The sequence below is a fragment of the Siphateles boraxobius genome, unplaced genomic scaffold (assembly GCF_051911475.1).
Source record: "Siphateles boraxobius isolate OS27281-9 unplaced genomic scaffold, OSU_SipBor_1 8, whole genome shotgun sequence".
Lineage (NCBI taxonomy): Eukaryota > Metazoa > Chordata > Actinopteri > Cypriniformes > Leuciscidae > Siphateles > Siphateles boraxobius.
In genome coordinates, this window is record NW_027509208.1 from 39,269,444 (window position 1) to 39,290,000 (window position 20,557).

General features: G+C 42.4%; 1 protein-coding gene across 3 annotated transcripts in view; it reads right to left on the reverse strand.

Annotated features, from left to right (window-relative positions):
• Nucleotides 1–1,287: 1,287 nt before the first annotated feature.
• Nucleotides 1,288–20,557, reverse strand: part of eva1aa (eva-1 homolog A, regulator of programmed cell death a) — a 71,981-nt gene continuing 52,711 nt past the window's right edge. For 2 of the 3 annotated variants that reach the window (XM_077220660.1, XM_077220659.1), the window contains exons 6-8: nt 12,567–12,707; nt 10,467–10,616; nt 2,303–2,811 (exon numbers count right to left, since the gene is read on the reverse strand). In XM_077220660.1, the coding sequence (XP_077076775.1) occupies nt 2,435–2,811; nt 10,467–10,616; nt 12,567–12,707 (668 nt within the window). In that variant the 3' untranslated portion in view covers nt 2,303–2,434. Of the gene's footprint in view, nt 2,812–10,466; nt 10,617–12,566; nt 12,708–20,557 lie in introns of all 3 variants that reach the window. The other variant, XM_077220661.1, reaches the window with a different exon arrangement.

The window sequence follows — 20,557 nt, forward strand, 5'->3', positions numbered from 1 at the left end:
CACCTGCTGAGTTCTTGACCACATTTTCTTTTGACTTTTTCTGTGGGGCCTAAATCACTTTTGATATAATATTCAGTTTCTGAGAATATTAATAACCCTTCTGGTACTCTTCAGGCATTTGAGCGAAATCAAGTTACGGGTTTTTTTTTTCATCGGAATAGTACGAAACTTGGTAAAGGTTTTGGCACTTGCTATGTGAACACGCACACAAACAAAATCATGGACATTGAAAAGGTTCAATGGTCCTGAAAAAAAAAAGTCACACTTGTATTGTTCGCAATCAAAAATGAGCGCATTGGAAATTAATTAATGAGAAGCGAATTTCATCTAGTGGAAGCGTTTGGTACTGCGCCCAGACAAAATCTTACTGAAAGCTCATTTTTTCAGATATCAACCTCAAATTTGAAACACAGCTTGTTTAGATTTATGGCTTTGATTTTCTCGCAGTTTTAGAGTAAACATCTGTTGGAAAATATGTAATTCATATAAAAATTAAAAAAAAACTATTTTTGTTCATTTTTTATAACAATAAATGTAAAATTCTATAACTTGAAGTTCACTTTTTTCCAAACTTAAGTCTGTGCTCCAAAGCATTCAAGATTTACGACAGTTTAAGCTTGAAATTTCATTTTCAGGTCTATGCTCAAAAAGTGAATAAATGGATTATAACTACTGCATTAATATAATTTAGTACCATAAAATACAAAATATAAAATAAAAAAAATAAAATATAGTATATTCATTTGATTAAAATTACAAAAGAAAAATAGTTAATTTTTGACCACCATGCGAAGAGCACCAGAGGGTTAAATAAGATGTTGCCTAATTTACAAAATGTTAAACATTTCAAAGTCACAATACAATACATTTTGAGTAAACGAAGGGTAAATAGTAGTCTATTTACCTGTGGTACTTTTTTACAAAACCTTTATTTTTAAGAACGTAAACTTATTTGTATACTTAGAACGTAAGTTATTTATGGTTTAGTATTATCAGAATTAATTCTGAGCCCTCATGTCATGTAAAAGAAAATGAAACACATTAACCACAGTCGTAACACACAGAAAGCGTTCAATAAATTCATTGAGTGATTAACTGTATTTTGTGTTTAAGGCACGACGCTGATGTGCATCACGCTCCTATAACAACCTCTTTGAGGCTACGGTTGCATCTATGCAGGAACATCTGAATGTCTCTCGTCCCCTTTAAGAACAGAAGATTATACACAGAACACTTGGATTGCATCCCTGAGCAATCAGTATAAAAATAATTCATCCAAAAAAATAGTGGTATCAAAAACTTTTTAAATATAAAATAATTTCATGTATATATGGACACTTAAGTCACCCTTAAAAATGCACAAATGTCATTGCATTTGATAGTAAAATATCAAACCAAGTTGCACTTATTTTAAAGAATGGCAACATTAGCAGACTTTAAGCAAAACATAAAAAAATATGATAGATGATTTAATTATCTAGTGATAAAGATGAAATATGGGTAACACTTTACAATAAGGTTTCACGCATTGACTAAAATGAACTAATAATGTGCGATGCATATGTTACAGTATTTATAAATCTTTGTTTACATTAGTTAATGAAAAAACTGAATTGTTAGGTCATATTAGCTCCATAAATAATATAAACAGATTTTAAAGATTTTCCTCATTAAATTAAATACAATTTTCCTTAAATTATTTTATTATTAATATTAATGTATTAGTAAATGTCAAAATTAACAAACTGAGATTAATAAATGCTTTAAAATATATTTCATTGTTAGTTCATGTTAACAAATGTAACCTTATTTAAAAGTGTTACCGAAAAATGCATTGTGACACTTGTTGTGATGCAGAAAAGTGAAGCTCTAGCATCATTTGTTTGCAAATGCAATGACATCCAGGTATTTGTAAGTGTCCAAATACGTTTTAGTCCAACAGTATGTGTGTATTTTGTCAGATTGTGAGGCTGTAAGGCACTTAATTCGTTGAAGCCTCTCTGTACAGAAGGCGGTCCTCACTGTTTGACAGGCAGAGTGAAGGACCAATCACAGTGCTTAGAGCTTATCACACCTCTCAGAGCTGCCTATAGACTCAAATCAACTACATCTCCCATGAGCCTTAGCTTCAGCTGCACTAAAAATTAGAATATCCAACTTCCTACTTGGAAGTTCGGCGGAACGACACTTCCAACTTGGGTAAATTCACAACTGCGAGATGTTGAACATCAAGTAGGAATGTTTCCACATTCGACTGGTGGGAACGCAGCATTTGACCTTTCACCTCTGCATAGCGAAGGTCACGGATAAATCACGCCGCAACCAAGAGCTTATTTCCACTGCAAAGGAAATGTGCAGTTTAATGCCACACGTGGAAATCGCTTTAGCGTTCAGGAAACTCCCGGTTGTAGCTTCACATCTGGATGTGTCCGATCTAATAGTAGCGATTCAGGCTACGCGTTCCCGGGACGTCGGGCTGTCCGTTCATCCAGATTTCCCGTATGATCCGCTCTCTCTCCTCCAGCCGCTGCGCTCGCTCCAGCTCCTCCGCCGATGTGAAGATGTTGGTGTTGAGTGTGCGCTCGAAGCGCCGGTGCCGGCGGGCCGACAGGTCTGAGCTCGAGTCCCAGTCCGAGTCAGAGTCGCTGCTGTCGCTGGCAGAGTCCGCGGGTCTTGGACGCTTCTTGGCGACGCTGTGATGACGTTTACAGTCCGTACGGCAGGAAATCTGAACCACCAGCGCGAAGAGTGTGAGGAACAGACCCGCACACACACCGCACATGAAAAACAGCGCACATCCCTCTGGGTGCTCTGTGATGGAGGGAGAGAAAACACTTTTCAAATCAACATGGATGCAAAATGGAACCATTTACTTTCTTAAAGGGATAGTTTACTCAAAAATTGTTTAATTCTGTCATCATTTGCTCACTCTCATGTTGTTCCAAAACTTTGTATGAGTTTTTTTCTTCTGTTGAAGTGAAGGGGGAAAAAAGATATTTTGAAGAATGTTGGTAATTATCCTTCCATAGTAGGAAAAAATGCTATTGAAGTCAAGTCACATTTATTTATATAGCGCTTTTAATACAGATTGTTTCAAAGCAGCTTTACAGAGAAAATAATGCAACAAAAAGTTTGTTTTTTCGTCACAGTCCAGCTTAACTAAGTTCAGTGATGTTTCATTTTAGTTTTAAAAAAGTTAAGTTAGTTCATTTATATATATATATAGCCGCCCTGGAGTAAACCGTGATGTCATCGTTCCAGCTCAGTTCAGTTCTTGTATAAAAGTGTCAATGCAGGCAGATCAATATTATTGTTGAATATTAAATTAAATGTTAAATTTAATGTCCCCAACTAAGCAAGAAAAAGCCAATGGCAACAAAGGTGGAAAATGGCGACAGTGACAAGGAACCAAAACTCCCATCAGGATGCAGAATAGAGAAAAAAAATTCAGGGGCAGTTCTCCTTTGGCCAATGAACGAACTGTGTATGGTTATGATTCAGGCAGCATTACAGTTCAGAAGTCAGATTAGTTTGGAACAATCAGAATATTATCCAGTTCATCTGGTTGACGCCGGTATGGAGACGGGCTCAGCATTGATAATAATCAGAAATGTTTCTTGAGCAGCAAATCGACTCGGTTACTAACGTAACCTCGGTTCCCTGAGAGGAGGGAACGAGTATTGCGTAATGCTTACGCTATGGGAAAACTCCTTTTCTCGAGAAATATTGAAGTCTTTATGTAAAACGCATTGCAGCTGCAATGAGCGAGGCAGCTCGGTCATTGGCTGTGCTGAGGCAACTTGCACGAACCAATGACGGGGCGACTCTGAACCCGCTTCCAATGAGCGTGCTTCGCGTCCACGCGCGTCAGAGCCCGCCAAGATGGGCGTGGCCAAGGGCTATATATTGGGCGCCCCGTCGTCTGAGTTCTTTAGGTTCAATCGACTGAAGCAAATTGACCAAGCACAAGCACGGCAGATTACGCAATACTCGTTCCCTCCTCTCAGGGAACCGAGGTTACGTTAGTAACCGAGTCGTTCCCTTTCGAGAGGTCTCTCCTATTGCGTAATGCTTACGCTATGGGAACGCCATGTAAAACGCCGTGCGTGCTGACTTCGCTTCTATTAAGCCGGAGGCCGGTGCCTGAGCTTTTGAGCGAAGTAATTATCCAACGAGCCAGCCGAAGGCGGGCTTTATAAAGGGACAACGTGGAACGGCCCAAAGGGCGTCCAAAGAAACACACAAGCACATTTTTATGTACTGTCATGTATGAAAAATCCTCCACATCAGATGCAAAGATGTGATTCTATGAGGGAGGAGACAATGCTCAGCATGTACACACCCCAGCCTATGCATAGTTAGACCGACAGTATGTTAGAGTGCAATGAGGGGACCTGTAGGTTATAAAACCTGATAAATGTGGACGGTGAGGCCCAGCCTGCAGCCGCACAAATATCTTCAATGGGTATCCCACTCGACCACGCCCACGAGGAGGCCATGCCTCTCGTAGAGTGAGCTCTGATGCCCAAGGGGCACTGAAGGCCCTTGGCTTCATAAGCCAGCGCTATAGCATCAACTATCCAGCACGATATTCTTTGCTTTGACACAGCCAGACCCTTAGTGCGGCCGCCAAAGCATACGAACAACTGCTCTGTCTGTCTGAACAGGGCAGAACGTTCCAAATATACTCTGAGTGCCCTGACCGGGCAGAGTAAATTAGCGTCACTTTCGTCTGCTGGGGACGATAGCGCGGCCAAAGATATCACCTGTGCTCTGAAAGGAGTAGAGAGCACTTTAGGAATATACCCGTGTCTTGGCCTGAGGACAACCCTGTTGTCGTTAGGTCCAAACTCCAGGCAGGTAGCGCTTGATGACAGCGCGTGCAGGTCGCCCACTCTCTTGACCGAGGCGAGAGCCAGCAAGAGAGCAGTTTTGAGCGAGAGCTGTTTAAGGTGCACAGTTCGGAGGGGTTCGAACGGGGCACGCTTAAGTGCGTCCAGGACCGTGGCCAGGTCCAAAATCGTCACCGAGGGGGGGCGTGGGGGATTTATCCTCCTGGCGCCCCTCAGGAAACGAACAACTAGGTAGTTTTTCCCTAGTGTGCGTCCTTCGACCGGTTCATGTGATGCCGCTATGGCAGCCACATATACTTTGAGCGTGGAGGGGGTGCGGCCTGCCTCCAATAGCTCTTGTAAGAAAACGAGCACACTCGGTACTTCGCATGTCTCAGGATTCAGGTTCCTGGACTTGCACCAGTCACTGAACACCTTCCATTTCTGGGCATATAAGCGCCTCGTAGAGGGCGCTCGCGCCTCAGTGATGGTTCTCAACACTCCACTGGGGAGGTTCCCGGGAATCCGTTGAGGGGCCACGCATGGAGGGCCCACAGATCGGGGCGGGGATGGAGGATCGTCCCGTTGGCCTGCCTGAGGAGATCTAGCCTCAGTGGAATCGGCCATGGGGCAGATTGTATCATCTGCATCAGTTCTGGAAACCACGTCTGTTTTTTCCAGAGTGGGGCTACCAGGAGCACTGCACATTTCTCCTCCCTGATCCGACTGATGACCTGAGGTAGCATCGCAACCGGAGGGAAGGCATACAGCGGGCGGCTCGGCCAGACTTGGGCGAGGGCGTCCGTGCTCTTTGAAAAGAAGAGAGGGCAGTGCGTATTTTCCTTGGAGGCAAAGAGGTCGACCTCTGCTCTGCCAAAGGTTTGCCATAACCACTGAATCGTCAGGGGGTGGAGAGACCATTCTCCTGGGAGAACTTTGTCTCTGGACAGCATGTCCGCTCCCTGGTTCAGAACACCTGGCACATGCGCTGCTCTCAGCGAGCGCAGGTTGCGCTGGGACCATAGGAGGAGCTCCCTGGCCATCGAGTGCAGGGAGCTCGATCTGAGTCCACCCTGACGATTTATATGCGAGACTACCGTCATGTTGTCCGTTCGGACTAGGACGTGCTCGTCCCTCAGGTACGGGAGCAGGGCTCTGAGAGCCAAAGCGACCGCTTTCAATTCCAGACAGTTTATATGTAGGCGCTTCTCCGGGTTTGACCACAAGCCGGAGACAGGCCTGCCCTCGTAAAGGGCCCCCCAACCCATTTTGGAGGCATCTGTCGTGATCATCTTTCTCCTTGTGTTTACACCCAAACTCACGCCGGACTGATACCAGTCGACAGATTTCCAGGGCGTCAGGGCTTTTATGCAGCCGTGATTTGCTCTGATTAAAAAGTGGCCCGAGCGCCACGCGTGGGGGACACGGCTTTTGAGCCAGCGTTGGAGAGGACGCATGTGCAACAATCCTAGCTGGAGTACAGCTGATGCTGAGGCCATGAGACCGAGCATCCTCTGAAACCGCTTGACGGGGGCGCGCGCGCCCGCTCTGAACGATGTTGCAAGGCGCCGGATAGTGAGCGCGCGCTCTGATGAGAGGCGCGCCGTCATCTGCACTGAGTCTAGCACTATTCCCAGGAAAGAAATATTCTGGCTGGGGGATAGCATGCTCTTTGCAAAATTGATTTTTAGACCTAGGCACTCTAGATGACTGATAATCCAAGACCTGTGTGTCACTAACTGGCTCTCTGATTGTGCTAGTATTAGCCAATCGTCGAGATAATTTAGTATTCGCACTCCCCGCTGTCTCAGGGGGGAAAGTGCTGCATCCATACATTTCGTAAATGTACGGGGTGCCAGTGACAGGCCGAATGGTAGTACTGTGTACTGGTATGACTGTCCCTCGAAAGCGAATCTCAGAAATGGCCTGTCATGAGGCGCTATTGGAATGTGAAAGTAAGCGTCTTTCAGATCCACTGACAGAAACCAATCCCTCGGGCGAACTTGCGCGAGGATATGCTTGGTAGTTATCATTCTGAACGAACGAATCATTAAAGCTTTGTTCAGATGTCTGAGATCTAGAATGGGGCAGTGACCGCCGTCCTTTTTCGGGACGAGAAAATAGCGGCTGTAAAAACCTGCCTCGCTCATAGAGGGGGGGACTGTTTCTATAGCGCCTTTCTCTATCAGTTTGAGCATCTCGGTGCGTAGAACATGTGAAACATCTTTTCTCACTTTCGTCTCTACCACCGCTGTGAAGCGGGGCGGTCTGCGAGCGAATTGAAGCGAGTAACCGTGTTTTATTATGTTCAAAACCCATTTCGGCATGTCTGGGATATTTTCCCAAGCTTTCGCTCGCACAGATATGGGCTGAATGTTGGCCGGGGGCGTGTCGCAGTGACGTATGGCTCCCGCCAGCGAATCGTTCTGTGTTAACACCGAGCTTACAGCTCTCAGCGGCGCGGACGCGCGCTGAGCAGCTCTGCTGAATGCCGAGTGCAGGGGTGCGTGTGAGATTACAGGCACGCTCGCTGTAATGCTCACAGAGTGAGATGGGGAAATGTTTAACACTGTGTGTATAGTGCTTATGGGTGGGGGTGCATAGACTGTGGTAGGCACGCGCGCCACTTTCATAAAACTTCCCGCTCGTGGCGGGAGGTTTTTGGCCATATAAACAGTGTTTGTGAGTTGGGGTGCGTGCATAACAGCGGGCACACGTGCTACTCTTATACAACTTCCCGCTTTTACTGGGGAAGTGTTTATAACTGTGGGAACAGTGCTTGTGTGTAGTGGTGCATACGTAACAGTTGGCACACAATCTACATTTATGGGGCGTCCAGCCTGAGCTGGGAAAACATTTGGCACTGCGTTGACAGTTTTGATATGTGGGAATGCGCACTTTGGTGTGGACACGTGACCCTTTAATGACACAGGCAGAAAATAGCTCTTTATGTGATTTCTGTGTGTCGCCGTAAAAACGGCGTTTGTTTGCAGGTGGGCGAGCTGTGTTGCTGGCACATTGGCTGCTGTATAGACATTTCCAGCCGCCTGTAAGGGGACTGGGTAATGCTTTAGACGTTTTGGAGAGAGCGGTCCGGCTCTCGCGAGACACGCGCTCTCCCTTTTCCTCCCTGTAGCTAGGAGGACTTACGAGGCTCTGGGTTCAGCACAATCCTGGGCCGAGGTCCCCGTCGCTCGGGCGGTTGCTTCCTGTTGGCAGAGGGCGAGCGGCGTCGAAAATCCGTTTCAGGTTTGGGCTGAGAAACGGGGGGCGCCGTCTTAGCTCGCTGCTGTTGAGGCGGCCGTTGGCGGCTCTGCGATGAGCTAGATCGCTTGGGCAGGAAGTGACGCATAGCCTGTGAGTCCTTACGGGCTTCGGTGAAGCGCTCGGCGAACTCCTTCACCGCTGGTCCAAACAGGCCGTCTTGGGAGATAGGCGCGTCGAGGAAAGACGCCTTATCTGCATCCTTCATATCTGTTAGCGTCAGCCACAGATGGCGCTCAAGGACAGTCAGGTTAGCCATAGCACGGCCGATGGATTGGGCGGTGGCTTTTGTGGCTCGCAGCGCTATGTCAGTGGCGCTGCGTAGGTCCTTAAATGCCTCAGGCTCGGGTCCAGACTCGTCCATACTGCGGAGAAGTTTGGCTTGAAACACCTGGAGGACAGCCATAGAGTGAAGCGCTGATGCAGCTTGGCCGGCGGCGGCGTATGCGCGACCGGCGAGAGCTGAAGTGGACCGGCAAGGCTTCGAGGGATGAGAAGCTTTAGCTTTCCATCCAGCGTTGGAGGGTGGACACAGATGATTGGCCACAGCCTCCTCGAGGGGTGGAGTCCCCTCATAGCCTCTTTCTTTCGCGCCGTCCACGGAGGAGAGCGACAAAGAAAAAGAAGGCTTCAGGCGAGCGGAGTGTGGGCCTTTCCACGACTTCGTGAGTTCGTCGTGAACTTCCGGGAAGAAGGGGGAGGGTCTTTGTCGAGGGGCCTGTCGGCGCCCCTGCAGGAACCACTCGTCCAGTCGGCTGCGGGTGGGTTCTTCCGGGGAAGACCAATCGAGCCCGAGGTCTTCCACGGCCTTGGAGAGAATGCGGACGATCTCTGAGTCCATGCTGGAGCCCGCGCTCGTGCCCGCTAATGTCGAAGGCGCGGGGTCGAAGGACGAGCCCGACCAGTCGTCGGATGCAGCATCACAGGAAAAACTGTCATCCTTATCTTCGTCATCCCCTGACGCGCCAAACGAGACGAGCCCCATCGCTCCGCTGGAGGGGTGCTGGTCCGCCTGTGTGAACTGGACTGGCGGCGGGGAGTCTTCGGGTGGCGGTGAAGCACGCGGGGATTGGCCCGGCGTGACATCACTGCAAACCGCGTGCTCCGGCAGCCTCTGTGAGCGGCGTTTTTTCTTTCGCGGCTCGACCAGAGGAGATGGCAGCACGGAAGAGGTGGACTCTTTCGCGGTGAAAACGGCGAAGCGAGCGCGCAGCTCGGTGAGGCCCAGGGCGTCACACTCGGGACATCCGCCTCGAGTAAGGGCAGCCTCTGCGTGGTCCGGTCCCAGGCAGCGGGCGCAAATGATGTGACGATCCCCGTCTTGAAGAGGGCCTCGACACGAAGCGCAGGAAGGCATTTGACGCCTTGAAAAATTGCTCTTTTAGAAAAAGTGTCGCGGGGGCGAACACTGAAAGCTTTGAAAAGGATATGGTGATGATGCGCGCCGGATGGCTTAGCAGAAGGGCGATCGAAGGCGGCTGAAGGCGCCGGCGTCCTCGAAGCAGTCCTGCTGTAGGCTTGTCGACGGCGGCGGCGGCGAAAGACTCCAATAAATCCGGAGGATCAGCGAAGAGAAGGTTCTTTGCTGAAAGAGATTAAATCTAAAGAACTCAGACGACGGGGCGCCCAATATATAGCCCTTGGCCACGCCCATCTTGGCGGGCTCTGACGCGCGTGGACGCGAAGCACGCTCATTGGAAGCGGGTTCAGAGACGCCCCGTCATTGGTCGTGCAAGTTGCCGCTGCACAGCCAATGACCGAGCTGCCTCGCTCATTGCTGTATGCTGTGCAGCTGCAATGCGTTTTACTTAAAGACTTCAATATTTCTCGAGAAAAGGAGTTTTCCCATAGCGTAAGCATTACGCAATAGGAGAGACCTCTCGAAAGGGAACATCATATTAGAATTTTTTCTGAAGGAAATCATCACTGAAGACTGGAGTAATGATGCTGAAAATTCAGCTTCGATCACAGGAATAAATTACATTTTACAATATATTTGAATAGAAAACACTTATTTTAAATTATAATAATATTTCACAATATTACTGTTTAACTGTATTTTTGACCAAATAAATGCAGTTTTGCTGAGCAGAAGAGATGTCTTTCAAAAGCAATAAAAAAACTTACCGACCCCAAACTTTGTCCATCACAAATACTTAGTAAAATTGTAATAGCTGTGAGTTACTACGTGAGTTGTGTATAATTTTAAATTATCTTTGTTGATTTTTACATAACATGCAAGTACACATTGGCATTTCCTTAAGAACGAGATCCTGCTGACTACTCAATAATGAATATATATTTTTGATTTGATCTATAGAGTAGTTGAGTGTTTGCATCAGAGATCCACTTCAGATGTGTGTGTTGTACCTGTGATGTAGGTGTAGGCCGTCAGCATGCTGCTGATGAGAGCCATGTCTGGTCTGATCACGGTGGAGACGGTTGGGTTCCGATCGCTTTCTCCGGACGGATCCGGCTCTTCCGAAAAAGGACCAGAACTCCGGCCTCGAGTCGACCTCCCTGCCATCAAATGCACACAATCATCACCATCATCATCATCATCATCATGAGACCGTAACAAAACGGAAAGTTTATATTTGTATAGTTGGTTAAAACACCCCAAGCTTTTATGTCTGGGAATAAACAAAAGAATAAGTTGGATTTACATCAATAATTCATCAACATGTTCTCATCGTGTGTGTGTGCATACAGTATGTGGTGTTAATGGAAGAGTTCACTCGAAAAATGAAAATGCTGTCATTATCTACTCAACCATCATCTTGTGGCATGAACATTATGTATTTTTCCAACTTTCAACAAAAGTAGATGTTTTGCACAATGTTTCTCTTGGATGCAATTCATACAATTCATTCACTATATTCCTAATTATGTCTAAATATCAAAGACATCAAATGTCATTGGTTCTCGTGATATGATTGAGGCCAACCCTGATGCAAGATGTATTGTCATACCATATTTCAATATATATATATGCATGCATGGCTTCAGAAGAATACAGTGCACAAGTGTTATGAACTTAATTTATGGTGCCTTTTCTGTCATTTTTGGAGCTTGACCTAAAATCATCTGCTGCTAATATTAACTGAAAACATTCAGGTAACAGGATTCAGGATATTGGTTTCTGTGTAACATCTGTTGTGTCTGAGATTCTTACATAGTCAGAACAATGAGATGAGGGTGATTAGTCAATTGGGTAAAAAATGCTAAAAATAGAACATCATGTTTTCAAAAGTCAATTTAAAATGCTAAGAAAAGTGTTTACTTTTTCCTTTTAAATACTTAAAGGTATAGTTCATCCTAAAATGAAATTTAAGTTATCATTTACTCACCTTCACTCTTAAAAATAAAAGTTACAAAAAGGGGGTTTTCACAGCAGTGGCATAGAAAAACCATTTTGAAGAACATTTGAAAATTCTAAAGAACCTTTCGTGGATTGGAAAGGTTCCATGGATGTCGAAGGTTCTTTATGGAACCACTGATGCCAATAAAGAACCTTTATTTTTAAGAGTGTTGTGTTGTTGTAATGTCGTATGCCCTGCTTTTTATTTCAGACCACGAAAGGAGATTTTTTTGCAATAGTCCATATAATGGGAGTGAATAGCAACCAGCATCAAGCTTTTTACAAAAAGGCGCACAAGTATCATAGAATGGTCACATGCGACACGTGTGGTATATTTCACGAGTTCTGGGGGTTTACGAAAGTGTTTGGTGAAAAACAAATTTGGAATGGAATTCAATGTATTATTTAATGAAAATTCTGACCTTATATTCACCTCAGAGAAGAAATTACATGGATTGTATTTTTCTATGCGAGTTGGAGAATAGAGTCACTCGAACGTGCAGACGCGCACAGATTTTCGTTAAATAATACATTATATTTCCATTAGTTTTTTACCAAATCCTATCGTATACCCCCAGAACATGTGGAACATATGGCACACGTTGCATAGGATCATTCTGTGATACTTTTGCGTCTTTTTTGAAAGCTTGACGCTGGTCGCTATTCACTGCTATTATATGGATGAGAATGAAATTCTTCTTTTCCCATTTTCCACACAGTGAAAGTCAATAAATAATGACTACGTTTTCTTTTTTTTTTTTGTGAACTATTAATACATTAACAGAGTGTCTTGACCAAAAAAGAATGTTATGGAAATGTAAATTTTGTTTAACGAAGAGTCACCTAAACAAAGCTAAAATTAAAAGCTTCTTAAATTTGTTTTTACAGTCTCCACTCACAGGAAATGCATTGTGGGTGTTTTAGCTTTAGTCCGATTCTGTTCAACAGTCAAAAACACGGCTGTAGCTAAAGCAACTATCAGCATCTGTACACAGAGAGTGTGTGTGGTTTCAGATCAGTGTATCCCATCATCTCCATTAAGCTGATTCCAGTCAGAACTTCTGCTGAGGTTGTGTGTATAGGTTCTGTATTTATGGTTTGTTTCTCACCTGGCGCGGAGTCCGAGGTCAGAGACGGGGTCCCGTCCGGAGGGGCGCTGTCTCCCACCACGTTGGGGTCATGAGGCACTGACGGGGGAGATGGGAACGATGGATGCCTGGAAACCGACTCCTGCACAAGTTTCTTTGGGACTACAGAAAAACACATAATTCAATAATTCAATCAAAAAACATATTTCTACTCATAAATCAGCTTTCTACCCCCTTACACACACACTAACAATGCATTTGCATTTATGCATTTGGCAGACGCTATTATCCAAAGCAACTTGCATTTCGGTTCACATTTTTACATTCTTATCAGTTCTTGCTTTCCCTGGGAATCGAACCCATGACCTAGGTGTTGCAAGCGCTAATGCTCTACTGTTTGAGCTAAAGGAAAGCTTGGAGTTACAATGCATTAGAGATACAATTCCCTCCGCTGCGATCACGAGTTTGTCCGACACACGCAGAAAAACAAGAGTGTCTTTGTGCAGTGACACAAATGGAAAATATAGTTGCAATCATCAGGGTCTAAAACTGGAAGAGTGGAGAAAATGACCACAAATTGCCTAATTTGAAAGATAAGATCCCAGAGATGCTGGGGAATATAAACTTCCTGAAATCACAGTTGTGTAGTAAGGATTTGTTTAAATTATAGTGACTATCACTGGAATTTGATTACATTTGACACGTGTTCTCAGGCTGAGTTTTGTGATGTTTTACGCTCATAAAAACTCTAGTCAGTAACTCATTACGGGCCACATTAAATGTACTTGTTCATATCTGCCAGCTGATCTGAAATTACATTTGTTGACTTTTTATTAGGAGTTCATCTAAAAACAGGGCCAATTGAGTGAATATTGGCCTAGATAGCGCTGTAAAAAATATACAATTTCTGATTATTATCAATAATGAAAACAATTGTGCTGCTTTATAATTTTGTGGAAACTGATCCATTGATGAATTCAAATGAGATGAGTTCAAAAGCTTTTGTAACTTTTGTTTTAGTAGTCTTTGCTGAATAAAAGTATTCATTGCTTTAAATTATTTTATTTTTAACGACCTCAAGGGTTTGAACGGTAGTGTACAGTACTATATACTATATTATATCACTTTCATTATCATATATAACATATTATTATACATAACTATAAAATTAAATAATTTAATGGAAAAATATTAATTAAATAACTTATTTGCTGCTTACACTCCTAAACGGGCTGCCAATGGCCCTGCAACAGTCAGGCAGAGAGGTCTGGTTTGTACACACACACACACACAAAGTTCCAGTAACACACAGCATTTATTTTAAACGCTCTCTGAATAAACATGGCACCAAATTTAGCGAAACAGGTTTCAGTTAAACTCTAGAGAGTCTGGAAACAGCCTGAGGACTCTCTCTCTCTCTCCAGTGCCAGTTACTGATGATGACTGAGTTATTCCACACACACACACACACACTTTGTTTCTCTGAGGGGGGTCGAACTAAAGGACTGACACAATAATCACTCTTTCTCTCTCTCTCTCTCTCTCTCTCTCTGTGTGTGATTGTAATGCCCCTGGAGCAAGTACAGTCCACTCACTGATTGGGGGTAATTTGGGGCACATGTGAGCTTATGTATATATGTGTGTGTGTGTGTGTGTGTGTGTGTGTGTGTGTGTGCGTGTGTGTGTGTGTGTGTGTGTGTGTGTGTGTGTGTGTGTGTGTGTGTGTGTGTGTGTGTGTGTGTTTAAAGAAAAAATAATCACAAATGAAATCCTCAAATTTAAGTCTAGTTTCAGAAGAAATCTCAAAATGTGCTCAGATTTGCCAAGACTCAACACAATTTTAGAAATGCCAAAACCAAAGACCAAATGGGGTTATGCATCAATTTTATAGCTCTATACTGTATGTCAGCCAATTTGTGTCTATTTTTATTTCTCTAAAATAATTTTAAAAACATGTGAGACAAAGGTCTCTTTGCCTTTATTGGAAAGGAGAGTATAGAGAATAGACAGGAAAGCACAGGGTGAGGGGATGAGGATTGGCAAAGGATCTCGAGCCGGGACTCAAACTCGGGTCTCTATATGTCAGCGCGGCCCACGAGGCCACCGGCTTAACGGAGATCTCAAAGAAGTCTTGTGAACTTTGAAAGAGCATCCTCTGAGCTATTGGAGCAATCAAAACATCAGTATATTAACCAGTACAACACACACTGTAAACAATTTTGTTGGTTTAACTTAAAAAAGTAAGTTACCTAGTTGCCTTAAAATTTTGAGTTCATTGAAACAAATTTGAGTTAAAACAATGAAGGAGATTGGTTTAATAAATAGAAATTCAAAATATTATGTTATCTGAACCACATTAATTATCTAAGTTGATTTGACAAAAGATAAAAAGTTGTGATAACAAATCATGAAAATATTTTTTTACAATGCAGCAACACTGACTCAACCAATGGAGTGAGTTTGGGGCGGGGCTATCGGTTTAACCAACCAATGGAAGACAAGGGGAGTCTGAAAACAGTCAATGTTTTTGCAATTCTGTTTGGAGACGCGTGCCACAGAATTCACACACTTTTTGTTGAAATACAAAGGGGAAAAACAGTGAACAAATCAACATGGAAATATCCCTGTCATCAGTCTCAAACTAAACCATTCCAGACCTCAAAATGTGTGTGTGTGTGTGTGTTTTCTCTGGCATAGTATAACTCTATTATGCCGTATGCTGATTTGTGCAGGAAACAGACACACTTAACTCACTGAAGTGTGGCATTCTGGGACAGCTGGAGTCCTTGCTGCTCAAATAGAGATGTACTAATAACTACAGCAATCTGTCTGTGTGTGTTAGACATCAATGAACAGAACATCAGCCAAATCACATACAACACACACATCCTGAAACCACAGAAAGTGCTATTGAGATTCAGTATCAGAGTGCAAACAAAGCACAAAAAAGAAAAGAAGTTCATAGAGGAGATTGTGTGTGTGTGTGTGTGTTTTCCTTGTTTCCACCCAGAACATCCCAGCAACAGCATAGAAACATGTTTTTCACGTGCAAACACTGTTTGCGTCACTGTCTTTCATTAGAGCAGGTGTAGGAGGGGATACTGAGCAGTGTTATGTTTGTTGTTGTATAATAGTGATTAGTCTCAGTCAGCGTAATCTTTAATTGTGATGTTTATGCTCTTGTACAATATCAAACTCCCTGTGTAGGACAGAAATTCCTGATCCTCTCCTTAAAGCTGAAGTGTGTCAATTCTGAAGTGTGTAAAGATCGTATTGCAAAAATAATGAACACTCAGCCCAGAATTATACTTTCTGTTTTATTTTTGTCATGACAATGTTGATTTGTTTGGTCTTGGCAGAATAGATCTGCTGCTACGGGAGTTGCTAGTGCCAATACACACACGACACACTGCTGTGAGCAAGTAAGACATGCTGCTACTGTACAATATAGCAAGCATAAATGACCCGTAGCAGATCTATACAGGTGGAGCTGGGGGAGGTGGAGGGTTTCTGAAAGTATGCTGCAACTGCTACAGAAAATGCTGAAAAAGTATTTGAAGGTTGAGCGGCGAGCTCATTGGCTACTGATACAGCAGGATATAATCAGATGTGCCCTATCGAGAAAGATGTGATTGTAAGCAGATTGAGTTAAAGGGATAGTTCACCAAAAAACAAAAAGAAAATCTGTCATCATTTACTTCCAAACCGGTATGAATTTCTTTCTTCTGCTGAACACAAAAGATGATATTTTGAAGAATATGGGTAACCAAACAGTTGATGGACCCCATTGACTTCCATAGTATGGAAAATAAATACTATTAAAGTCAATGGGGTCCATCAGCTTTTTTTGGGTGAACTATCCCTTTAAGGGCCTATCAGTTTCATGACAGAATGTACATCAATTCATCACTTCACTGGAACAAACATGGTGAAAAGGCATTCTTACTGAGTTTGATTCATTTCAGGAGTTGTTAAGCAGTTGCTCAGGTATAACGTACATCAACGTGACTGTTACAATTCAATTATCGGTTTAAAAGACATTAAAAATGGCAAAACCAGATTTATTTTTACATTAAACATCATGACACAACAATTTACTTTTAAATTTAGGGTTTAGAGTTATTTTAATGCTTCAATGATGCCAAGTGGACTTCCACAGATACTCCCTTCTCAGTGTCCTGAGAGCATTGAAAACCTTTGTGTGCCGTGTGTGTATATATAAAGAAGAAAAGAGACAGCTGTTATAATTGCACAGCTAATATTAGATCTTCACATGAAAACTCTCAGCTCTTTCAAAGTCTTTCAGATGCAATGTAAAAGACAGAGAGAGACTACAATGAAAAGTCAAGATGAAAGTTATATGATGGAGGAAAGGGCAGTTTTTGTTGCATGTAAATGTGTTTTTTTGTCCTGCTATAGTTACTGAACATTAACACAAAAGTAATTGTTTAACATCAAAGCACTCGAGAGAAATTTTTTTTCAATAACGCCTCAGTGGAAAAGGTAAAAACACGCAGAAGGTTTTATGGGCCTTTAAAATAACCAGGCACTAACGTTAAGCGTTCAGACTCAGGTTTCACTGTACTGACACACAGTTTGCTTTACCCACACGCCGTCCAGCAGGAATGCATTCTGGGAATTGCCAAAATTCCAGCCTGATCCCTCTCACAGAACTGGTTCTCTATTCTGTATGAGACAATTGTGGAAAACCATGTTTGAGGACACACACAAACACACACACACACACACACACACACACACACACACACACGAAGGACATTAAGATGTTGCGACATAGACGTCAAAGTGGTCAACAAAGACAACAACTCACTCCCTCACAATCCTGTTCCCAAAGTAAACGCATGCATGCAAGTTTCTTCAGGCACTTTTAGATTTTAATGTTTTTCTTAATCTCAAATGTCTCTCAAATGATTTAGGCTCATTTTACTCCTTGTTTGGATTTTCAAATCTCGTCCTCTTGTCGCAGACCAACAGTAAAATATGGAAATGCATCATTTTTAAAGCTTGGAAAATCTGAACAAGGAAAATGAACAAACCATTTAATTTCAGTGACAAGGTTGAGATGAAATATGAGATATTATGTAATTTGAAAATAAAACAGAAAAATCAAGGAAAATATAAAAATATATTATAATTATTTATTATATAAAAAAATATAGTTTATATATCATGATTTTATAATATTCTATTGTGTGTATTTCCACTCAAGCTGTAATTTTCTCAAAGCATGTGTGAAAATATGATTTAATTTTGTACATTTATGATTCATAAATAGCTAGCCTTAGCACGACAAAGGGGTCAGCATTTTATTGCAAAAATGTTTAAAATGTAATTTTCCACCACAAAATGTTATTAATTGAGATGAGTTGGAAATTGCATTAAATGGCAGAAAATGGCCTGTGGCACACATATAAACACTATTGGATTATGTTAGTCGACAAATTTAATATACAAGGTCTAAAAGTGTCCTTTAAAAGAGTTACAAGTGCACAGGGCCAAAAGTGCCCAGAGATGAAAAAACACACACACTCACACAAATATTCATAAATGACAGATCAGTGAAACATCCAAAGAATGTTTTTCTACACACTATGTGTAGAGAGAAAGAGAAAGTGAGAGAGAGAGAGAGAGATGGATAGTGTTTTCTCTCTGTAGATCCACCTGGACAAACACAGTCACGTTACGGCATTGTTACTGAACTGAATTGGCACTGATAAAGAACACACACACGCAGCGCTGACTCTCTGTTTGTGCTGACACGGCAGACAAACCCACAATACCCAAACAAACACACACACACGCTCAAAGTCACACATTAACTGCAGCAAATCAGACAAAGTTCTGGAGGAAAGCCTGAACGAATCAGGCCAGAACGGTTGATCTTCCTGTGGCGACTCAAAGCTCAGATCTGCATTAATGTGTTCCTGAAGTTTCAGCCTCAAATGATGCATATTACACACAAATATCACAAGAGATCTCCAAAACAGCGAGCTCCAACCTGATCGGCTGCTTTTACATTATAGTATCATAGAGCGGTGTAGGGATGACGTCAAAACCCGGAAAACTAATTCACCAATGGTTCCCTCGAGATTTAAAATGGGTTTTTTCATTGTATGAGTAAAATAATTCATATTATAATTCATATATTCACATAACTGGATGATACTTAGTAAATTAAACACACCCATATGGAAAATGCGATATTTTTAAATAAGCGGTTGTGTTTATTTTAAAAAACATTTGAGATGTTGTGAGTGTGTGTAATTTACTGTACAATCCCAAATCCAGAAAAATAGAATATGCGATTTGTTAATTCTCTTTAACCTTTATTTACCCGGAAAAAGTGCAACAAAAAAATTTCCAACTATTTCACTGATCAACTTAAGTGTATTTTGTAAGCATAACAAATTTTGATTTCCGCACAGAATTCTGTTGCAAACCATATTATATAAAACAGCGCTGACGTGGAAATTACCAGGAGAAACATTGTCACATGAACGAACAAGTTATAGAAGGCTTTTCACTCCACAAATCACCAACATTCACAATGGATTTAAAGTAGTACCGCTAACCGTAACCATGGAATTGTGGCAGAAATAGTCGAATGTTTTTACATTATTCATTTCAGGGTTTGTAAAACCTTTTGAGGGTAAAATTCAAGCACTTTTAAGTGCTTCACACTTTTTCCAGCACTTCAAAGATCTAAATATTATAAATTATTTTGAATGTGATCAAAAATAAAACATTTTACCATCTTTACACAACCACTTGCTTTAGTGGTTTAAAAACAACCAGACTTGAACAAGTCTAAATTAGCTTGGTCTGGCTTATGAATGTATTGTGAACTGCAGAACAGAAGACTAGTTTATTCCTGATGTAAATCTTCAGAAATAACACACACGTTGTGTGTATTGACTCTGTCACGGCCCTTACAAATGAAGCATTGAAGGTTATAAAAGCAGATTGATCTTGTAACATGTCTGGCGGCTCATATCTGTGAGGGAAACTCAAAGCGTATGTTTACAGTGAGCAGCTTTTATAAGCGCACGCCTGCTGCGCTCGCATCTCGCATGATTAAAACAAAGCTGTGAATTCAATTGCTCTGTTTGGTGAAAACGTGTGCCCAAACTCTGTCCCGACAAATTAGTGTTAATAGGCTCGAGTCTGGCCCATAAATCCACATATGCTGCAAATATTCTCTCTGTGTCTTTAAATGGGGATGAAAGTCTGTACACACAAATACACACACATGCTGTGGATATTAATGGACATGGAGGCCATTTAAAGTTCTGTAACGGTTCTGTTTTTGACAGAAGACTGCATTTATTTGATTAAAAAATACATCAAAAACAGTTATATTATTATATTAAATATTATTGCAATTTAAAATAAGCGTTTTCTATTTGAATATATTTTAAAATGTAATTTATTCCTGTGATCAAAGCTGAATTTTCCTATAGTATCCAGCTGCAGACCCGCAGCACCACCAGTTTCCCCAGCGACAGAACTGGAAGTAAGGGGCGGAGCTTACGTTCTAACACCAGCGCCAGGACCGGAAGGGGAGGAGCTTACGTTCTAACCCCAGCGCCTTGACCGGACGTAAGGGGCGGAGCTTACGTTCTAACGCCAGCGTCAGAAACGGAAGGGGCGGAGCTTACGTTCTAACACTAGCGCCAGGCCCGGAAGTAAGGGGCGGAGCTTACGTTCTAAACCGAGTAACGTCAACTAACGTTTTGGAGCGTAATTTGCTTATGTATGTTATAATGGTACATTAAGGTACAGTCCAATAAACATTCAATAAGCATTTTTAATAAACATTGATTTTGTGTAATATAATTGTATATAGTTATCCGTTTCATTGTATTATGAGAGTTACTTCCTGATCATGATGGTGAAAAATAATGCTTGAAACTTATGGGCATTTTAATGTATAGCAGTTTAATTATTTTAGCTAAGCAGTTTATACATAAGTGTAGATTTATGTTTTTTGG